Source organism: Dasypus novemcinctus, chromosome 14 (genome assembly GCF_030445035.2).
Source record: "Dasypus novemcinctus isolate mDasNov1 chromosome 14, mDasNov1.1.hap2, whole genome shotgun sequence".
NCBI classification, from domain to species: domain Eukaryota; kingdom Metazoa; phylum Chordata; class Mammalia; order Cingulata; family Dasypodidae; genus Dasypus; species Dasypus novemcinctus.
The window spans coordinates 25,704,446-25,726,317 of record NC_080686.1 but is presented as its reverse complement, the minus strand read 5'-3'; the positions used below and the strand labels follow the sequence as shown (position 1 = coordinate 25,726,317).

The 21,872-nt window shown below is 39.2% G+C and overlaps 1 protein-coding gene and 1 long non-coding RNA gene across 2 annotated transcripts in view; both read left to right on the top strand.

Moving 5' to 3' along the window:
• Nucleotides 1–4,702: 4,702 nt before the first annotated feature.
• TTPA (alpha tocopherol transfer protein) overlaps nucleotides 4,703–21,872 on the top strand; it is a 30,198-nt gene continuing 13,028 nt past the window's right edge. The window contains exons 1-2 of the mRNA XM_058275572.2: nucleotides 4,703–4,964; nucleotides 14,756–14,909. Coding sequence (XP_058131555.1) covers nucleotides 4,761–4,964; nucleotides 14,756–14,909 — 358 coding nt within the window. The 5' untranslated portion in view covers nucleotides 4,703–4,760. The remainder of the gene's footprint in view (nucleotides 4,965–14,755; nucleotides 14,910–21,872) is intronic.
• Nucleotides 5,025–6,607, top strand: LOC105746635 (uncharacterized). Its single transcript, XR_011645628.1, has 2 exons — nucleotides 5,025–5,262; nucleotides 6,410–6,607. It is a non-coding gene; the product is annotated as an uncharacterized lncRNA (long non-coding RNA).

Below are 21,872 nucleotides of genomic sequence, written 5' to 3'. Positions count from 1 at the left end.
CCCTTTCCCCACCCACCCCGGTTGTCTGTTCTCTGTGTCTATTTGCTGCATCTTCTTCTTTGTCTGCTTCTGTTGTCAGTGGCATGGGAATCCGTGTTTCTTTTTATTGTGTCATCTTGTTGTGTCAGCTCTCCGTGTGTGTGACACCATTCCTGGGCAGGCTGCACTTTGTTTCAGGCTGGGCGGCTCTCCTTATGGGGCACATTCCTTGCTCGTGGGGCTCCCTTACGCGGAGGACACCCCTGCATGGCAGGGCACTCCTCACGCGCATCAGCACTGCGCATGGGCCAGCCCCACACGGGTCAAGGAAGCCCTGGGTTTGAACCATGGACCTCCCATGTGGTAGACGGATGTCTTAACCACTGGGCCAAGTCTGCCGCCCGCCTTTGAAATTTTTATTCTAGAGTCCCAGATGTACTTTCAGTAAGCATGAGAGCTCACCAGAGTAAAATTTGAGAATAGCAAATTTGGAAACACTTCACACAAAAATTGAAAACTTCTTCCAAGAATTTTAAAAACTTTATATAGATCCAAAATACTTTGTTGAAAGACACACACACACAAAAGAAAAAAGTAGACAAGTTTTAGTATATGACTCTCACCTTGTAGGTGTATGCCACTACTTTTTCAACTTTCCTTCTTTTTCTTTCATTTAAGGACACACTCTTTACTTCAACTGGACTAACTGTAGAAATTGGGAGTTGCTTCACATTCTAGTTATAAGCATCTACCACTACCACTGCCACTTCTTGGTTATTTGAGGATCCATCTCTCACAACCACCTAGGCTTTGAGTTGGCTCCATTATCACCAAGTTCAATGGCAATCAATCTATGTTGTTTTGAACTTGTCTTATGAGAGTTGTAGCAGTTGCTGAAATAATAAATTTGGACTCCACACCCACACATAGTTCATTTTTAGCAAGGTTACTGTAGCTCTAGCTTGGTAACATCCATGGCCTCTCACCAAACTGCCAAATTTGAAAAAAGCAGATGCCAATAACTAAAGAAGAGCCAAAGAGTATGTTGGAAAAAATTTTTGAAAGAAAACATGATATATAATCTCTCTTGTGAATTTACTTTTTAACTATAAACCTTATTTTTTTATAAGCTTTAGATTATAGGGAAGTTACATCAAAATTATAGGAGACAGGGAAGAGGATGTGGCTCAGCTGATAGAGCGTCCACCTACCATATGGGAGGGTCCAGGGTTTGATCCCCAGGCCCTCCTGCCCTGTGTGGTGAGCTGGCCCACGCGCAGAGCTGCCCTGCCACGTGGGGGGGGGGGGCGCCCCACACACAAAGAGTGCACCCTGCAAGGAGAGCTGCCTCGTGTGAAAAAAGTGCAGCCTGCCCAGAAGTGGCGCCACACAGAGAGAGCTGATGCAGCAAGATGATGCAACAAAAAAAAAAGAGATGCAGTTTCCTGGTGCCACCGAGGGTACAAGTAGGCACAGAAGAACACACACCAAATGGACACAGAGAGCAGACAATGGGCGGGGGGAAGAAAGGGGAGAGAAATAAATAAAATAAATCTTTAAGAAAAAAGTATAGGAGACAGGAATGGGTAGAGCTTAGTGGTTGAGCGCTTGCTTCACACGTACAAGGTCCTGGGTTCAATTCCCCATTTGTCCTTAAAAATATATACATATATAGGGGATTCCCATATATGCCACCCCCTCCCCACTCACATTTTCCCCTATTAATAACATCTTACATTAGTGTGGTACACTTTTTACAATTGATTAACAAATACTGAAGCATTGTTACTAGCCAAGGTCTGTAGTTTACATTACGGTTTACACGGTACAGTTTTATAGGTTTTGACAAAAAGCATAATGGCCTGTATTTGCCATTGCAATATAATACGGAACAATTCCAATGCCCTAAAAATGTCCTGTGTTCCACCTGTTCTTCCCTCTCCCTCCCCGCAGAACATCTGGTAACCACTATCTTTATATCTTTATATCTTTGTATTAATTAAGTTCTTCCATTACTACAAAACTAATAAGTCTACTTTGGTCCATGATTGCAGTCCCTTTTTTTATATTTGTTCATTCCTTAATTTTGAGGCTTTTGGGATGATATTGCCCACTGTGCTTCAGACTAGGAGGGGGCTAGATATTATACAGCATATGGAAGGAACCATGTTGCTTGCAGTTGTAGCTACTTTTTGTTTTTGGGGGGTGGGAGTTGCCTGTTATCATTCTGTTATTAGTTGTCCTAGATGAGTCCAATGAGAGCAGGTACTGGTTGCAAATTTGCTGAGTTTCAGGACTCAACCAGCACATGAACAGACTGAAGATTTAAGTCTCTGGGATACATATTTAATGGGTATAGTGCTAATTATAGGTTCAAATAAAAGGAGTAGAAGAATCATGAGTAGGGAAATTAGAAAATGTCTAATTCTGTTATAGTGGGGAAACATTATATATTCCAGGGTAAGGAGCACCAACAGGGTGCTAATTTCATGAGGCTGTGTGCCTTGCCTATAGTAACCAGATGTTTCTAGAGCCCTCAGAAGCACCCCGGTATGAGGTTTTGTTTATTGTGGCAGTTAGTGGTATCTGTCTAAGACATGCATAAGCGTAGCCTATGCATGTCTTGACTCATTTTGAAATCTCTTAGCCATAAACTCTTTTGTGGCTAATGTTTCCCCCCTTTCTGGTCCAGGTATTTTTTCCAAATGCATCCCTGGTTAGCACTTGGTCATAATCCCACAGTGCCGTGGAGGCTCATCCCTGGAAGTCATGTCCCATGCCAGGGTGAAGGTAGTGAGTTTATTTGCTGAGTTTGACTTAGAGAGAGGCCACATTTGAGTAACAAGGAGGGTTTCATGAGGTAGCTTTCGGGCATTAGTTGTTATTAGGATAAGTTTCACTTTTACAAAGAATAAGGTTCATAAGTACAAGCATTAATATCAAATGCCTGGCATACTGGTCAGTTTTCTTTTACGAAGAACTGCCTATATATTCAGAGATTTTAGCCACTCTATTTGAGAACATAGCAGGACTTCCTAGGGTGGTATCTCAAGATTTTGTTGGTTATTGTGTGGGTCTCCACTCACTGAGAAAACACCCTATGACAGCATAAACACATTCATCTTCCATAGTGGCATGCCCCAGGTATACCCATCTCCACACATCCTCTTACCCCCTGCACCAGTCACACTCCACTGCCATAGATGCTGCAAGAGCACTCCCACCATTGTATTCTCACCAGTCTTTAGCCTCCCCATGAGTTCACCAAGCCACACATTCACCTGTTCCTTCACCCAGCCCTTGCCTGAGTTCCATGGGTTACCCAACCAAACTCCCCTCCCAATCCCACTCCAGCACTGTTAACCCCCTCATATCCTTGCACCACATTCTCCTCTCCCCCCCTCATGAATTTACTTTTAGCTAAAGACTGACTTCCCTGGTATTTTTAATTATTCAGCTCATCAAGTAAAGCCTTACCTTAGGTGCCTCTTTTGACTAGATCAGCTTCTCCCTGAGCTTTCCCTATTTTCTTTACCAAGCCAACTTTCCAAGTGTATCCACTAAAGCCAATCCCATGTTTTCCCTTTGGGAGGTCTTCCCAGATCAAGGCAAAGGTAGGTAGACTTCATTTTTGTTCTCTGTGCACTTTCTCTGTATCTCTTTCATTGCAGTTTCATGTTGGATTGTATATCTTTACTCCACAGTTTTCCATGTCACTCTGAGTAAAGGCCAAAAGCTTTGACTGTCTCCCTCTTATTTGCAATATATTTTTTAAAGGTTTATTTTTTTATTTCTCCACCCCTGCCCCCTTATTGTTTGCCCTTGCTGTCTGCTCTCTGTGTCTGTTCATTGTGTGTTCATCTTCGTTCTTTTAAGGAGGCACTGGGAACCGAACCCAGGACCCCACACGTGCAATGAAAATTAGTTTCAGTAGTTCTCCCTTGGGAAGACAGGTCAATGCTGTTCATAATTTCAGTGAGTAGAGATCCAGAAAAGCTCAACTGAACCCCTTTCTGACTTCCACATCACTTCCCTGCTTTCATCTTCCTTGCCCAGAGTCGCCTGGATGCCTTACACCAAGGGCTTGGGGCTGTCTCCTGGGAGACTAGGGGTGCTTCAATTCCAGGGGTGGCAGAGTGTAACGGAGGTCAGGGTGTTTACAATAAGGTTGACACTTGTGGGCAGGCGTAGGTACCAGGAACTGAGAAAGGTTTGCCTGAATTAGGTTGAAGGCGGGGAGTAGTCAGGCTGCTGAAGATGCATCACGGACGACGGACTACCTGTATTTCAGAAAGTTTGGGGCTCAGTGGAGGGAGGAGGGAGCAGAAGGGCTCAGCAGCACGCCTGCCCCAGTGCCACCCAATGGCTGTTTAAGGCTCTTTCCAGCTCCAAGACGGTGAGGAAGAGAGGGAGGGAGAGAAAGAGATAGAAAGAGGGAAAGAAAGAAAAAAAGGATGGAAGAGGGGAGGGGAGGGAAGGGAAGGAAGGGGAAAAAACAATTTTTTAGCAGATTATTTTTAAGACATGCCACTATCCCAGCTAACTTTTTCTGACATCGCCCCCTTGGCGTGGAACACCTCTTCCTCCCTCCCTGGGGCAAGCCTCCGTTTCCATCTAAGTTTCCACCTAGGCGGCCGCTCGGGCCAGGCGCTGGCGTGACGGCCCCGCGGGGCGGGGGTGGGTGTGCGCTTGGCAGCGGCCGCGGAGGAGGGCCCGCAGGGCGGCGCGGGCCCGCGCTTTTCCCGGCCGGCGGGCGGCGGCGGCCCAGCGCCGCGGCGGGCATGGCCGAGGAGCCGCGCGGGCCGCCGGCGGGGCCGCAGCTCAACGCGCTGCCCGACCACTCGCCGCTGCTGCAGCCGGGCCTGGCCGAGCTGCGGCGCCGCGCGCGCGCGGCGGGCGTCCCGCCCACTCCCCAGCCGCTCTCGGACGCCTTCCTGCTGCGGTTCCTGCGCGCGCGGGACTTCGACCTGGACCTGGCCTGGCGGGTAAGGGGCCACCCAGCTGCGCCCCCCTGGGGCGCCTCAGGCTTCCCGGGAGCTGGGTGAAGCCCAAGTGCTGGGAGGACCCTGCCGCGGAGCGCGCTCCGGCGCACCCGGCGGAGCGCGCGGTAGCTGCGGGGCTTCTGAGAAGTCGGGCGCGGGTCGGTGCGGTTCATCCTAGTCCTGGGAACTGGACACCTAGACGGTGCTGGTCCCGCTGCGGGGTGGCGGGTTTGGTCGCGAACTCGGGAATTCTCCGAACGTGGGAACTGTCTGACGCGCCCTTGAGGAGCCTCCCCAGATGGTAAAGTTTTTCTCTCCCTGGAAGAAAGCCTGTGATACACAACATAGTAACAGCTGAGAAGTAGGAAGCTCAGACCCTGCTCGGTTATCTGCTAAGTTATTTTATTAGATATTAGGGCGGATAGCTCAAGGGCTGAGGGGGAATGAAATTACCGGTACAGCGGACGTTTTTAAGCCCTATCCTAGCAAAATAGTATTGTTGATCCTAATACTTAAGTGTCAACACAGTAAAGCTGCCCAGTCTATTCTGAGTCTGGGAGAGGGGATGGGGCTGCTTTTTTGTGTTTCCCGGAATGTTACAGCTGCTTGGGAGAGGCGGGATGGGCAGGGAAGGGAAAGAGGGATTAGAGCTCGAGTTCCCGATTTACTGGCTGTGTTACTTGGGCTCAGAGTCCTCGTCGCTTTTAATGGGAAGAACCTACCTCAACCAACTGGTTGTGAGGACTGAACATGTGCCAGTTAAGATTGGAGCAAGACGCGCCAGCTGCACAACGCCTGGCACAAAGTAAGCACTTCACAGCTAGACCTGATCTAGGTTTCTGCAAGCGACTGGTCTCTGTCACCCAGTGAGCTGGGCGGCAGGAAAATCATTATAGTTCAGAATTCCAACGTGTCTTCCTATAAGATTTTTTTTTGTTATTAACTAATTTTAAATTGAAACAGTATTGAGTACAGGTGGTAGAAATAATCCAGATAATACAAAACGGTAAAAAGTGAACTTTCCCCACCCCAATTCTTGGTTTGCTAGAAGTTGTGGCTTGTCATTTCTAGATATAATCACAAGCATATGTGTGTGTTTTATACTTTGCCGTTCTTAACCTGCCTTTTCCTAGGGATCATCCTACATTAGCCATGTGTGCACACATTTTATTCTTTTGGTGGACTGTGTGTATAATTTCATGTATGGGTATGTTGTATTAAAATTTATCTGACCAGCCCCTTGTTATTGGACCTCAGGGTTGTTACCAACCAATGGTAGTGAAGGTGTAGATGCTGTTCATTCTTACATTCAATTATTATTATTATTAATAATAGCAACATTTATTAAGTATTACTTTATGCAAGAGACTGTTCTAAAATCTTACATGTACTGCTTTGTATGTTGCTCTCAAAAACTTTATGATGAAAATATCTTCCTTAATTAACAGATGAGGAAAATAAAGCACAGAGGAAAACTTGTCCAGGCTTGGAGAGTGACCTGCTGGGAAATGGCAGAACAGGGAATAAAAGGAAACTTTCCTGTACAGAAAGATTGTGCGTTCAACCACAGGCTGCCTTCTAATAAATATTAAATATTATGAAAATACTCAAAATTATAATTAAATGTCAAATATTGCCAGAGATAATATATTTGTTTTATTTTTTATTTATTTCTCTCCCCTCCCCCCTTCTCTGCTCTTTGTGTCCATTTGCTGTGTGTTCTTCCGTGACCGCTTCTATCCTTATCTGCGGTACTGGGAATCTGTGTTTCTTTTTGTTGCGTCATCTTGCTGTGTCAGCTCTCCTGTGTGCAGCGCCATTCTTGGGCAGGCTGCACTTTCTTTTGTGCTGGGTGGCTCTCCTTATGGGGCATACTCCTTGCGCTTGGGGCTCCCCTACGCAGGGGACACCCCTTACGCAGGGTATTCCTTGCGCAGGGTACTCCCTGTGTAGGGTACTCCTTGAGCGCATCAGCACTGCACATGGGCCAGCTCCACACGGGTCAAGGAGTCCCGGGGTTTGAACTGCGGACCCCCCATGTGGTAGGCAGATGCCCTAACCACTGGGCCAAGTCCACTTCCCAATATATTTCTTTTAGTTACCTAACCTGATGAAGCAAATACCAAAATACTACATCAGCTTAAATAGTGGGAATTTATTAGCTTACAGTTATGAGGTCGGGAAAAATATGCAAATCAAGGCATCTTCTAAGCAATGCTTAGATGGGCTGCAGGCAGTACTTGGCTCTGTCACTTGGCAAGGGACATGGTGGCATCTGCTAGTCCCTCCCTTCTGTTCCAGGGTTTTTATTTCAATTTCTTGTTTTCCTGGCTTTTTTCTCTCTCTGTCTGAATCCATTCTGTTTATAAAGGACTTCAGTAAAAGGATTAAGACCACCCTGAAAAAAAAAAAAAAAAGACCTATCCTGATTGAAGTGGGTTATACCCTAACTGAAGTAACCTCCACAAAAGGCCCTACTTACTAGGAGTTCATACCCCTAGTAACCTAGGGGTTCATACTGGATTAAGTCTAATCCAGTGGAATGGATTAGACTTAAGACCATGTTTTTCTGGGGGCTGTACAGTTTCAAACCACTACAATATTGAAAAATATTTCCTTTTTAAATTGCAACTAGGTATGCATATATTTTAGAATCCACTTAAGAAGAAGAGCCTCTTAGCTATTGTAAGAAGGGAGTGACTGTTAATACCAGAGCTGAGTTCTTCTGATTATGAGTTGGCATTGTCACATTCTTTTAAGATTCCAGGAGCTGAGGTCTGCATAGCTGCCATGTCTAGATTTTCATCATGTTCCCTTTGCCTAAAATCAATTATTATTATTTTTTTTAATTTTAAGCTTTTTATTTGGAAATACATTCAAACTTATTGGACTGTTACAAAAATAATACACACCCCAAACAGAGAATTACATACTCCTATCCTCCAAGATACCCAGAACCATCCATTTTTACATTTTGCCACATTTGCCATATCATTTCATCTATCTAGCTATCTATTAATATCCACCTATCCATACATTCGTCTATCCATTTTCTGAACTCTTGAGTGTAGGTTGAATACATCCGATTCCTTGTTCACTTAATACTGCATGTATATTTCCTAGGAACAAGGATATGAACTTATGTATCCACCTTAAATGCAGTTATCAGGTTAAAGAAATTTAGCATTGCTATAAAGCTTTAGTCTATATTTCAATTTTTTTCATATGTCCTAATAATGTCCTTTTGAGTCTTCTCTCCTCTCTTGCTAAATCCCATCCAGGATCATGTATTCCCTTTATTTTTCATTGTCTCTAGTTGTTTTTTCCTTTTTCAATTATGGAAACATATATACAACATGAACTCTCCATCTAAACCATTCCCAAGCATACCATTCAGTGAAATCAATCACATACATCATGCTGCGGTCTCCTCACCACCTTTACTAAACTTTCCCATCTTGCCAAAAAGAAACCCTACACCCATTTGGCATTAACACCTTATTTCCCCTGCCACCTCGCCCTGGCAACCTGTACTCTAATTTCTGTGTCTATGAGCTTACATATTATCTGATATTTTCTTTGTAGTTGGAGCTTAAATTTAACAATCTAACTATAAAAATCGTATTTACTTTGATACCAACTTAAGTTAAATAGTGTACACAAACTCTGTTCCTATATGCCTCTGTCCCCCCGCCTTTATGTAATTCTTGTCATAAATTTCCTGTTTATACATTATGAGTCTAAACCCACTGATTTATTATTACATTTTGTGTATGATCTTTTAGATCCTGTTGAAAGTAAAAAGTAGTTACAAACCAAAAAAAAAAAAAAATACAAGTGTATTGGCATTTATAATTACGCCTGTCATTACCCTTGCCAGAGATCTTTATTTTCGTCATGAGGCTTCAATTTATTGTCTATTGTCCTTTCCTTTCAACCTGCAGAATTCCCTTTAGCCTCGTTGGCTGGCCTGGTTTAGTGGTGATGAACTCCCTCAGCTTTTGTTTATCTGAGAATGTCTTAATATCGTCATCATTTTTGAAAGACAGTTTTGCCAAGACAACAAATTCTTGGTTTGTAGTGTTTTGCTTTTAATACTTTAAATCAGTGATTATTTTTGAACTCCTATAATTAGTCTGGCAATGCACAGGACCAGATACAGTAAACAGGATGAATGAGATTTCTACTGTCACCGAACTAGGGCATTTTATTAAGGTAGTGTGTCCTTGTACATTTTATTTTTGTGGGTAAATAGGAATATATCTTTATCAGATATGTTCAGTCTGCACAATTGCTGGATAAAGTGGGACACACATTTTCAAGGTTGACAGTTGTACCACACTGTCATTCAAAGAGCTGTCTCCAATTTTCACTCTGACATTACGTGATGGTACCATTTTTCTCTATATTACCACCTACATAGTGTTATCAAACTTGCTCTGTCAAGCTGCTTGGTTGGAAATAGTTCCTCACTGTTATTATAATATGCATTTATTTAATTACAAGTGAGGTTAATCATCTTTTTATATTAAAAAAATAATTCTTTTCCAGTTAAGTGCCTGTTTGGCCATTTGTTCATTTTTATGTTGGGATATTATCATCTTTTATTGGTTCATAAAATATCTTTATTAAGGAAAATAGCCTTTTGTCATAGTTGTTTGGTTTTTTACATTATTTATACAGTTTTCTTTCTGTTCAGAATTTAAGCCTTTTTATATAATCATATGCAATTGATTTGATTGCTTCTTGATTGCTTCTGGGTTTTATAAGTTCTTCCTCTATCCCAGAATCTTTTATGGTAATTTTGGCTTCTTTTTTTAATCAATTTACATAGATTTGTTTTTGTTTATTTGTTTAACTTACATATTCACTTACTAGTTCTTTAATATTATAAATGTTTAAGGATATAAATTTTCCTCTGAGCAAGCCTTAGTTATATGACATAGGTTTATTTAAGAAATATTATTTAAAAGTTTTTATTGTGGTAACATATATACATCATAACATTTCCCACTGTATCTGGATTTATTTTGATGTAATAAGTGAAACAGGAATCCAGCTTTATTTATTTTGACTTGATCAGATGGATGCCCACGTGTCCTAAAATCGTTAGTAATAAACTAATATGTAATTAGCAGTTACTGAGTAGGTAGACAATCTTAGGTTCTATGGCAAGTACATAGAGAGAGGCCTTAAACATTTATATGTGTAGAGATAACTAATAATAAAAATTGTCTGATTTGCTGACTTCCTTTTGGCTGCTTTTTAAAAGTATTATCTAAATAGAAAAATAAAATTTACTTCTAGCCTCTGTGACATATTTCTTTCTGCATTCTTTATTTTACTGAATTGCTTTCACTGCACCATGCTGTTGAAGAATTGGCTAGCAGGACAGTGTCTAAATCCACTGGATAGAAATCAAGTTTCTGTCTGTGACCTCTTTGCCTGACTTTTCTGCCAACTGGAAAAGAAAGGGTAAGAAGGTAAAACTCCACAAAGGCAATTAAACTCAAACTCTCATTTTTCATAATGAAGACAAAAAAAAAAACAACAACCCACCAAACCCTCTAGTTTCAGTGTGTGAAGAAGAAACCTTAATTAGTACTTTGGGTATAATGCAATTTTGAGTTATTCTAGTTTTTTTCAAGTCTATTAATGTTTACTTTCATTTTTCTGTTACAAAAATTCAATAAGGTAGTACAATCATTATTTCCATATTACTATTAAGGAAACAGACTATGAGAGTTTAAGTAACTTATCCAAGGTTAAGTAGTTAAACAGTGTCACAGTCAAGAAAATGGAACTAGGACATGAACAGAAACAGAAGGCATTGGCATATATATATCATTGTATGCCATATATACTCACTATCCTCGGATGCACTCTAAATATGCCTTATGTGTTCCTCATTTTCCAGTTGTCTATATGCCATTGTCACGCCTGGAACATACTTAATGTATTTCCTCATTCTTTGTGTCCTGTTCATCTGTCAAGACCAGCTGAAATTTTGCTTCATTTATGAGACTTTCCCTGAAAACTCCTGATAGAAATGATCTTTACTTACTCCAGAATATCTTGTTCATTTACTCACTGGATACTATTTTATAGAGGACACTATTAGTATTCTAATTTTGGTACCTGAAGTTATAATGAATTAATGAGGCTGTATAATTGTAATTAGCCAATATGCTTATGGAATACTGGGCACTCTGGTAAGTAACGTATCTATGGATTACATCATTTCTCCTTTTGGAAGAAACTGAGAAGTAAAGAGTAAGTAGCTTGTCCAAAATCACATAGCTCCTAAATCTAAGCCAGGATTTGAACTTGTGTTGTACCAGAGCACATGTTCTCTATCGTGCTACACTTGCCCCTTCTGTTTAAAACAATGAACTTTTTAAAAAGCCACCAACAGTTATCCTCTCTCTGTTCAGCATATTTTTATGAACTCCTGTCTTTCAAAAATGAATAACAGTTCCTACTATTTTTTGATCTGTGATAAATTTTTTATCCTTTAATTATTTTCATGATTTCCCAAAGACTTCTAAGCTTTCAAAATTCCATTCACTGTTCCTGCTTGTATTTCTTGAAATGCAGCTTCTTAAATAAAAATTAAGCCTATCATGTCAGTTTCACTTTTCACTCTGCTGCTGATAGTTATTGCCCTTGGACAAATGTGTAACTCCTCTAAGCTTTAGTTTTTATCTGTAAAATAGGGCAACAATAGTTACTGCGCAGGCTAGATGTGAGGAGGAATTGAAATGATGATATTAAACCCTAAAATTGGCACAAATATAGTGGTTGTTATTTTGTTTGAAAGCATACAATATATAAGAAGAAACCCAGGCTATTATAAAGAATACTTAAAGGAAAACTCAAAAATTTTAATAGCTATGCTCCTAATTGTAGAAAACAAGCACAATCACAAATATTCATTAGTAGCCTATTTATTTATTGTTGTTGAGGACATTCAATCGTTTGTTCGAGAGTTTTTCAGAAGCAGTTTATTTACATCTTTTATATAATTACCTCCACTTTGGTACCCAGAGCTCTGTAGATGAATTCGCTGGACATCTATTACCTAAAGGATCCCATTGAAGGAAGCCACTACTTCTAACATTCTATGGGCAAATAAAACCATCTATTTCTATATGGGGGCTAATATGCTACTTCCAGCATTTTGTTTGAATCAGAATTTAAAAGACTTTTTACATCTGAGGGAACTATGAAAAATGGAATGAACATTGAAAAATGCTGTGAGCCTTATTCTGATGGAAAGATACAAAAGAACATCTCTAGTCTCTATGCTGCCGACTTAACGTTCTTCTAACCACACAAAAAAATATTGACGTGAAGTTTTTTTAGTAGCATGCCTTCTGAGTACACCTGAAGGAAGAAGAGTGTGCCAGGGGGAGGAGGAGAAATTCATCATATAAAAGTGAAAACGAATATATCAGATTCTACAATGGGCCTTTTGTTCTTAACTGCTTTTGAAAACTGCTATTTAGGTCACCGATTACTTCTTTGCTGACAAGTGTATTGCCTTTTTTTCTTTCTTCTCTGTTGCATTAACTCTTTAGCAACACTCAGTTTTTTCAAAATTGTTACAAAAAGTTTATTAAATGCAGAAATGAAAGAACTTAAGAGCCAGAGAAAGAGAGGGAGACAAAATGAGAGAAAGAGAGCAGAACAGTGCATGACTTTGCCCTCACTTCTCTTGCATGGAAGCTCTGGGCCCAGCCAGCTTCTCTCTTCCCCCAGCAAGAAACATTTCCCAAGACTCAGAATATTCCACCCTCTCCTCCTTTCCTTTACCATTTGTAGTTTCTCCTTGAGATCATTACCACTTGTGTGGTTAAAGATATCACGTTTATGCCTCTGCTACTCTCAAATATAAAATTTTCCTTTCCTTTCATCTGAATGCATTTGATGCATTTGATGTCACAGAGTGCTTCAAACTCAAAACAAATACTTTGTCATTTTTGAAAAATTGGGAATGCTGAAAATTGTAAAGAAGAAAATTAAAATATAACAAGTTTTAAATGTACAGTTTTCTTTGAGCATTTTCCACAATATACTGGCAATGTTTGTATTGTTTGCATATGTTGATTAGCCATTTCCTTTTGGTTCTTTTGGAAGAAAAGTGAGTGGGAAGTCTTCAAGCTATATTTTGTCAGGATCTAATATCCAGGTGTAATGTTCCTCAAGGTCTCCGAATGCATAACACTAAAACAGTTAAAGTCAGGTTTTGTGTGTGTGTTACTGGTAGAAAGTATGTCAGTAGTATAGAGGTTTGCCTTTTAATCTTTGATTTAGGTCCTTTTGTATGAATGAAACTATAAATCAAAAGATTTCATTTATTTTTAATATAAACCTGGACTAAATACTTAAATGATTAGTTAATCCACATAATTTTCTTATTCTAATAATAACAATGCTAACTATCACTCATTATGCCCACATGTACTTTACTGTAACACTACAGGCAGGTATTAGATTTATTTTTTATTTTTTATTTTTTATTTATTTCTTTCCCCTTCTCCCCCCCCAGTTGTCTGCTCTCTGTATCCATTCGCTGTGTGTTCTTCTGTGTCCGCCTGTATTCTTGTCAGCAGCACCGAGAATCTGTGTCTCTTCGTTGCGTCATCTTGCTGTGTCAGCTCTCCGTGTGTGCGGCGCCATTCCTGGGCAGGCTGCACTTTTTATGCACTGGGCTCTCCTTACGGGGTGCACTCCTTGTGCGTGGGGCTCCCCTACGTGGGGGACACCCCTGTGTGGCACGGCATTCCTTGCGTGCATCAGAACTGCGCATGGGCCAGCTCCACACGGGTCAAGGAGGCCCGGGTTTGAACCTTGGGCCTCCCATGTGGTAGACGGACGCCCTAACCACTGGGCCAAATCTGCTTCCCTACAGGCAGGTATTAGTATTTTATGTTAGAGGAAACAAAACTCAGAGGAGTTAAATACTACCTGAGATCACAGAGATAAAAATGGCAGGGCCAAGGTTTTTCTGAAGTCTGGGGCCTTTATAGTACGCAGCATGGCTTGGGTGATGCAGTTGCACCAATGAGAGCTGAGATTCTCTCTGTGCACTGCTATAAAGAGAAGACTAAAACTGGTGCTTCAGATATCTGTTGGTGAATAACAAATCACCCCAAAACCTAGTGGCTTATGACACATTTATTTGCTTGTCATTCAGCAATTTGGGCTGGGTTCAGGAGGGATAATTCATCTCTGTTCCACATGGTGTCAGCCGAGAACTTGGCTAAGGTTCGAATGTCTAAGCCGGCCTCCCCTCCTCCAGGGCTCTCTCCACATGGGCTCTTACTGTTTAGTAATCTTATGTGATGTCTCATCTCCAAAAGAATGAAAACAGAAGGTTCCAGGCTTCTTTAAGTCTAATCCTGGAACTGGTACAGTGTCACTTCAGCCACATTTTGTTGGCCAAAGCATGGCACAAGGTTATCCCAGAGTCAAGAGGAGGGGACATTAAGTCCACCTCTCAGTGGGAGGAATGGCATGCGCATACTAGAAGGGGAGGAATTGTTGGTGGCCATCTTTGGAGACTCTTTACCACAGGTAGCAAATGAAAATTGCTCAAGCTTGACTCTGTGATTAACTCCTATCCTTGATAAAGGGAACTTTTGGTTTTTATAGATAAAAAGATATCCCAGAGGAAAATCATGACATAATGGTGTCAAGGTTCATACATGATGCCAAGACTTTCCTTTTCACAAAATGTTTACCATGCATGCTAAAACCGATCTGTAGATAATTCTTATTTTATTTTTCAGTTGTTAAAAAACTATTATAAGTGGAGAGCAGAATGTCCAGAAATAAGTGCAGATCTACATCCTAGAAGTATTCTTGGCCTTCTGAATGCTGGCTACCTCGGAATCTTGAGATCCAGGGATCGCACTGGCAGCAAAGTTCTTATTTACAGAATTGGTAAGTAATACATGGTTCTTCTTCTCCTTCTCCTTCTCCATCTGTCCTAAAAAAAGCTTGAAGATCCCACTTTTAAGAATTCTGTTTTTCCCTCTGTTTTTAAATTATAGAAGTTGTAGGTTTACGGAAAAATCATGCATAAAATACACAATTCTCATATACTACTGTTCTAATTTGCTAGGCTGCTGAAAGCATATATCATGAAATAGGTTGGCTTAACTATGGGAATTTATTAGCTTGCTGTTTTGAGGCTAGAAAATGACCAAATCAAGGCATCATCTAGGTGATGTTTTTTACCTTAAGACTGCTTGCAGGCAATCCTTGTCTCCTCTGCCACATCGTAAGGCACATGGCAGCATCTGCTGGTCTCTCCCTTCTCTTCCAGGATTCATTGCTTTCAGGTTCTTGCTTCCATGGCTTTCTCTCTCTTTGTGTGAATTTCATTCCCTTGTAAAGGATTCCAGTAAGAGGAATAAGATCCACTCTGAGCCATGCCTTAATTGAAGTAGCCTCATCAAAAAGTCTTACAATAGATTTATACCCACAGGAATGGATTAGCTTTAGGAACATGGTTGTCTGGGGTACATACAAGTCCAAACCACCATAACCACCCTATTTTTAACACCTTACATTAGTGTGGTGGCATATGTGTTATAATTCATAAAAGAACATTTTTATAATTGTACTATTGACTATAGTTTATCATTTACAATAGTGTTCACTGTATTATGCTGTACAGTCCTATGGGTTTTTAAAAAATAATTGTATTCTAGTAACATATATATAACTTAAAGTTTCCCCTTTTAACCACATTCAAGTATATAATTTAGTGCTGTTAATTACATTCATAATGTTTTGCTTCCATTACCACCATCCATTACTAAAACTTCATGATCAACCTAAATAGAAACTCTGTACAATTTAAGCATTAACTCCTTAAGAATTAGGTTTTAATCCATGTCCCCCACATATAATAAAACTTTGCCAGTGTGAGAAAATTAACAAAAACCAATGAAAATCCTACTTCCATTCTTCCACACAGTCAACTGCATAAAATAAGAGAAAATTAAAATAAAGAAGAAGAATGTGGGGAAAAGATGAAAACGTTCAAGGGCATGTATTTTAAAAATCCTTAGTTAGGAAATGCAAGTAAGAATTCTGAACTATAATAATATAAGCTCCATGAGAGCTGGGCTTTTTGCTTGTTCTCATCACTGATGTACCCCAAGTACCTAACACAGGGCCTGGTACATCATAGTTACTCATTAATAATTGTGGGATGAATGGATGACTAGTTGAATAACGCCCCAGGTGAGGAGGAAGCAGCTCACTCTTCTGGACGGAGCAGTGTGCACTGAGGAAGCAGTGTTCCATTTGCACCTCTTCTTTTTTTTTCTCCTAGATTTATCCCCCCCCCCCCCCCCCATTGTCTGCTCTCTATGTCCATTCACTGTGTCTGCTTGCATTCTTGTCAGGGGCTCTGGGAATCTGTCTCTTTTTGTTGCATCATCTTGCTATGTCAGCTCTCCGTGTGTGTAGCTCCATTCCTAGGCAGGCTGTGCTTTTTTCCATGCAGGGCAGCTCTCTTTGCAGGGTACACTCCTTGCACATGGGGCTCCCCTATGCGGGGGACGTGGCACGTCACTCCTTGTGTGCATCAGCACTGTGTGTGGGCCAGCTCACCACATGGGTCAGGAGGCCCTGGATTTGAACCCTGGACCTCCTATGTGGTAGATGGATGCTCTATCAGTTGAGCCAAATCTGCTTCCCCATTTGCACCTCTTCTCATGGCTTTCCTTTTCACCACTAGGTATTTCTAGAAGGTTGCGACTTATAACTTCTATCCCTTCCCTAGACATGTGTGTGATTAAAACTGATATGTAAATGGGAAGGGCTCACCCTGCCTCCCGCACACTCTTATGGTCTAGTTGAAAGGTCAAAGGTAATCAATATTTCATAAGCAGAATTTTGTGAAAGATAATCTTCCAGAAATGTTTACTTATTTAAGGATTCTGTGGAACTTTAAAAATAGTTGTATATTTGTGTTTCCTGCAAATTTATAGATAAGATTGCAGCATGTAACTCTTTAACCATTTGCTATCTTGCAAATAGACATATAATGATTCTAATTTTTTTGCTCCAGCTTATGTGTCAAACTGGGCTAATCCTGAAGTCATTATCTATAAAACACACATAATGCCTTTTCTATTCTTTCATTGTCATAGGAAGTTGAATGAGCTAATAGCATTGAAGTTCCTTGAGCTCCTTAGGGGTAGGGTTGTCAGATTAGCAAAACACCTATCTTTTATTTAGCAAATAAACCTATATTTTATCAAAATGTAGAATGATGATTTAGTTTGCTAGGCCACAAAATGATTGCCTGAACAATAGGAAGTTGTCTCACAGTTTGGAGGCTAGAAATTTGACATTAAGGTACTGCCAGGTCATGCTTTCTCCTGGAGTCTATAATGGTCTAAAGCCCATTGAACCCCAAACAGTATAAACTCAAAGAAAACCACACCCAAACCCATAGTAGTGAAAGTGTTGAGTTCCCAGGATAAGGAAAGAGTTCTGAGAGCTGCAGGAGAAATGCCTAATAAGATTAAGTATTGGTTTTATGGCCACCTGGTTTTTTACAAGAAAGCCAAATCTACTCAATGGGGAAAGAACAGTCTTTTCAACAGGTGGTTCTGGGAAAAATTGATATCCACATGCAAAAGAATGAAGGTGACTCCTACCTCATACCATATATGAAATTTAACTCGAAATGGATCAAAGACCTAAAAAACTATAAAACTAGAAGAAAACAAGAAAGCATCTCTAGGACATTCTGTTGGGCAATAGATTATTAGACTTTATGATGAAAGCACAACCAAAGGAAAAATAGATAAATAGGACTCATCAAGATTTAAATCTTTTATGCATCAATGGACTTCATTATAAAAGTAAAAAGGCTATCTACAGAATAGGGGGAAATACTTGGAAACCACATATCCAATAAGGGTTTAATATCCAGCCTATATGAAGAAATCCTACACTCAACAACAAAAAGATAAATATTCCAAAAATTTTAACAAATATTTCTCTAGAGAAGATATACATATGGCCAAAATCACATGAAAAGATGCTCAACATCATTAGCCATCAGGGAAATGCAAATCAAACCACAATAACATATATATTACTAGAATAAAAATTAAAAGGTAAAACATAGGACTGTATAACAAACATAATGAACCCATGTAGCTAATGGACTATAGTTAATAGTACAAGTATAAGAATGTTCTTTTATGAATTATAACAAATATGACACTAAAACAAGTTGTTAATAATAGCATAGTATATGGAAAAAATATAGCAAATATAAACTATGGGAAATAGTACTATTTTAATAATTTTTCATCAATTTTAACAAAGGTGATTACTGTTAAAAATTTAGTACAATTACAAAAAAAATTCTATCATCAGTTGCAACAAGTGTTCCACATTAATGCAAGGTGTTTGTGGTGGTGTGGTATATAGGAATTCTCTATTTTATGCATGATTGGTCTGTAAACCCAAAATTTCTAAAAATAAAATACTTTTCTTAAACCTGAATGCTTAAAAAAACACAAACAAAAAAACAGTGCAATATCATTTCATACCCCCTAGAATGGTTACTATTAAAAATAAACAGAAAATTACAGGTTTTGGAGAGGATACAGAGAAATAGGAATGCTCATTCATATTGGGTGGGAAGGTAAAATAGTGCAGCCACTGTGAAAAAGAGTTTGACAGTTCCTCAGAAAGTTAAGTATTGAATTACCATATTGGCCTGGCAATCCCACTTCTAGGTATATACCCAAAATAACTGAAAGTGGGGATTCAAACAGATCATTGTAACTGATGATCAAAGCATGTTATTCACAATTGCCCAAAGATGAAAGCAACTCAACAGATGGGTGGATAAAGAAAAGGTGGTATATCCGTAATAATGGATTATTATTCAGCCAGATAAAGGAATGAAGTTCTGATACATGCAATGTCATGGATTAACCTTGAAGACATCATGCTGAGTGAAATAAGGCAGTCACCAAAGGACAAATGTGTGATATGATCTCAGTGATATGAAATAATTAGTACAAGCAAATTTAATAGTCAGAATTTAGAATCCAGGCATGTAGAAACTACCACAGAATTTAGAATAAGGAGCTAGGCTGGAGATAGGGAATGGAGTTAATGCTTAATTGGTACAGTTTCTGTTTGGGGTGATAGAAAAACTTTGGTAATATTAATAGATGGTGGTGATGGCAGCACAACATTGTGAATGTAATTAATACCACAGAATTAAAGATTTGAATGTGGTTTAAAGGGGACATTTTAGGTTACTGTATATATGCTATTAGAATAAAAATTTTTTTTAAAACCCAAAACATAGGAATGTACAACACAAAAAGTGAACCCTAATGTAAATTACGGAATTTAGTTTATAGTATTAAAGTAATGTTTCATCAGTTGTAACAAAGCTACTACACTCATACGAAGTGTTAATTGGGAAAACTACATGAGTGAGAGGATTATATGGGAACTGTATTTTCTTCATGATTTTTCTGTAAACCTACTACTTTAATTAAAAAAAAATTAAAATTTTAAGGCAAAAAATTTGCCTTAAAGGAGCTTGAAGTCTATTCTGGCACTGTCCAATAGAACTTTCTGTTAAGATGAAATTGTTTGATGAGACTACTGATCACTTGAAATGTGGCTTCTCTGTCTATGAAACTGAATATTAAATTTTATTTAATTTTAATTTATTTAAATTTAAATAGCTGCATATGGCTAATGGCTACTATATTGGACAGCACAGTTCTAGAGCCCTAGGTCAACTGGCTCAGAAATTTACTTCATTAACTATTTTCTGGTCTGCAGACTTTCAGTTGTTCTGTTCATATACATATTTTTTATCATTGTAACATTCAGCTAATGCATGATGTAATATCTTATTTATGAGTAGTGTTATACATGAATTGATTTTTCAAATTCTTGCCATTATCTGGGACTTTTAAAAAGTGAGAGAAATCCCACTGTGCTTTATTAGGGATATTGGATTTCGGATTATCACTTATCTTTCTCTATCTTCATCTTATTCCTTGCTATTAGCACTACTCACCAACATTTAAATCTGTCAGTGATCTCCTATCCAAAGAAAACAAAACCCCTTCTCAATTCTATAAGACCCTCCTGCCTCCACCTCTCCCTTCTCTTCTTGTTCTCAGCCAGATTCCTCAAATTCATTATATTCTCCATCTACATTTTCTCACAGTTCCTCCTCATCCCACCTTGGTCTGGTTTCATGCTCCCTCTCTACTGAAATAACCTTAAAAAATTATAAGTACTTTCTTTTCACCAAATGTAATAGACATATATCCCTATCTTACTTGACCTCTATCATTCTTGAAATACCCTCTTGCCTTGGCTTTTCTGGTGCCTTATTCTCCTGGATGCTCCTTCTTGTTCTCCTTTGCTGGCATCATCTATTCTACTCATTCTTAAATTCTGAAGCTCCTTAAGACATTCGGCCTTAGCCTCTTCTTTTTATGCTACTTTATCTCCGTACTGTAACATAAGACAACCCTGTATCCCACACATTCCCTGTTTTAGTTGATCACATATGCACAACTTCCAGATTTATAAGTTCACTCCCATCTTTTCCTTGGGAATCCTTACCTACATGACCAGCTCCTTATTCCATCTGTACCCAACTGGATGTCTTACAGCCACCATTTTAACACGTCTAAAATTTTTGATGACTTTTTCCTCCAAAAACATTTCTCTGCTAGTGTCCCTTTTCTTAATAAATGGTACCAGAAACTGGTATTTTGAAAATTTATCAGTATTTAAAGATACGTATATATATCTACTATTATGTGACTTATTCTATGGACCCTTTAATTCTAAGACATGTCTTTCTTCAGCTTTGAAAAGTTTTCTTTTTCTTTCTATTACTGTCCCTCTCCTCTTTTTTCTGTTCTCTGTTTTATTATCTTTTGGAGCTCTTATTAGTTAGATGTTGAAACTTCTGGATCTAGCTACTTCTCTCTGATTTTTTTTTTTTTTTTTTAGTTAGAGAAGTTGTGGTTTTACAGAACAATTGTGCATATAATACAGGATTCCTATATACCTATTATTAACACCTTGCATTGGTGTGGTGCATTTGTTACAAGTGATGAAAGCACATTTTTATAATTGTGCTATTAACTATAGTCCATGGTTTAACTTAGGGTTCACTGTGTAGTGCAGTTCCATGAAATTTTAATTTTTAAATTATTATTCTATTACCATATACACAACTTAACATTTCCCCCTGTAACCACATTCAGATATATATTTCAGTGCTGCTAATTATATTAACAGTGTTGAGTTACCATTACCACCATCCATTACCAAAGCATTCCCATCATTCCAAATAGGACCTCTATATCATTTAAGCTTATTCCCTACGCCCTATGCCCACTTCATCCCCCGGTAACCTATGGAGCTAGCTGCCTGTCTTTTAACTTTTTATCATGCATATCAGCTCTTGGATATCTTGGGCTGAGTTCTGAGAAGCTTCCTCAGCTTGATCTTCCAAATCACTAGTCACTTGTTGGGTGTGTATTTTCTGTCATTTATCCCATCAACTGAATTTTTAGCTTTAGTTATCATATTTTGACTTCTAGATCTCAAGTGATTCTTTTTAGCAAGAACTTGTCCTTATAATAATTGTCTGCAGTATATATATTTTCTCTTGGAAATTTTTGTACTTCTTTTAAAGTCTCATACTTTATTAATTATACTTTGGCTATTGAGTCTGAGTCTTTGTCATTTTTTTCTCAATATTATGATTATTAATGAATGCTTTTTTTTTTTAGGATTACTTACTAACCATTCCATTATTGTCATTTCTATATGCCGTGGCCTGTCCCAGGCATGGGTGGGGAAGAGTAA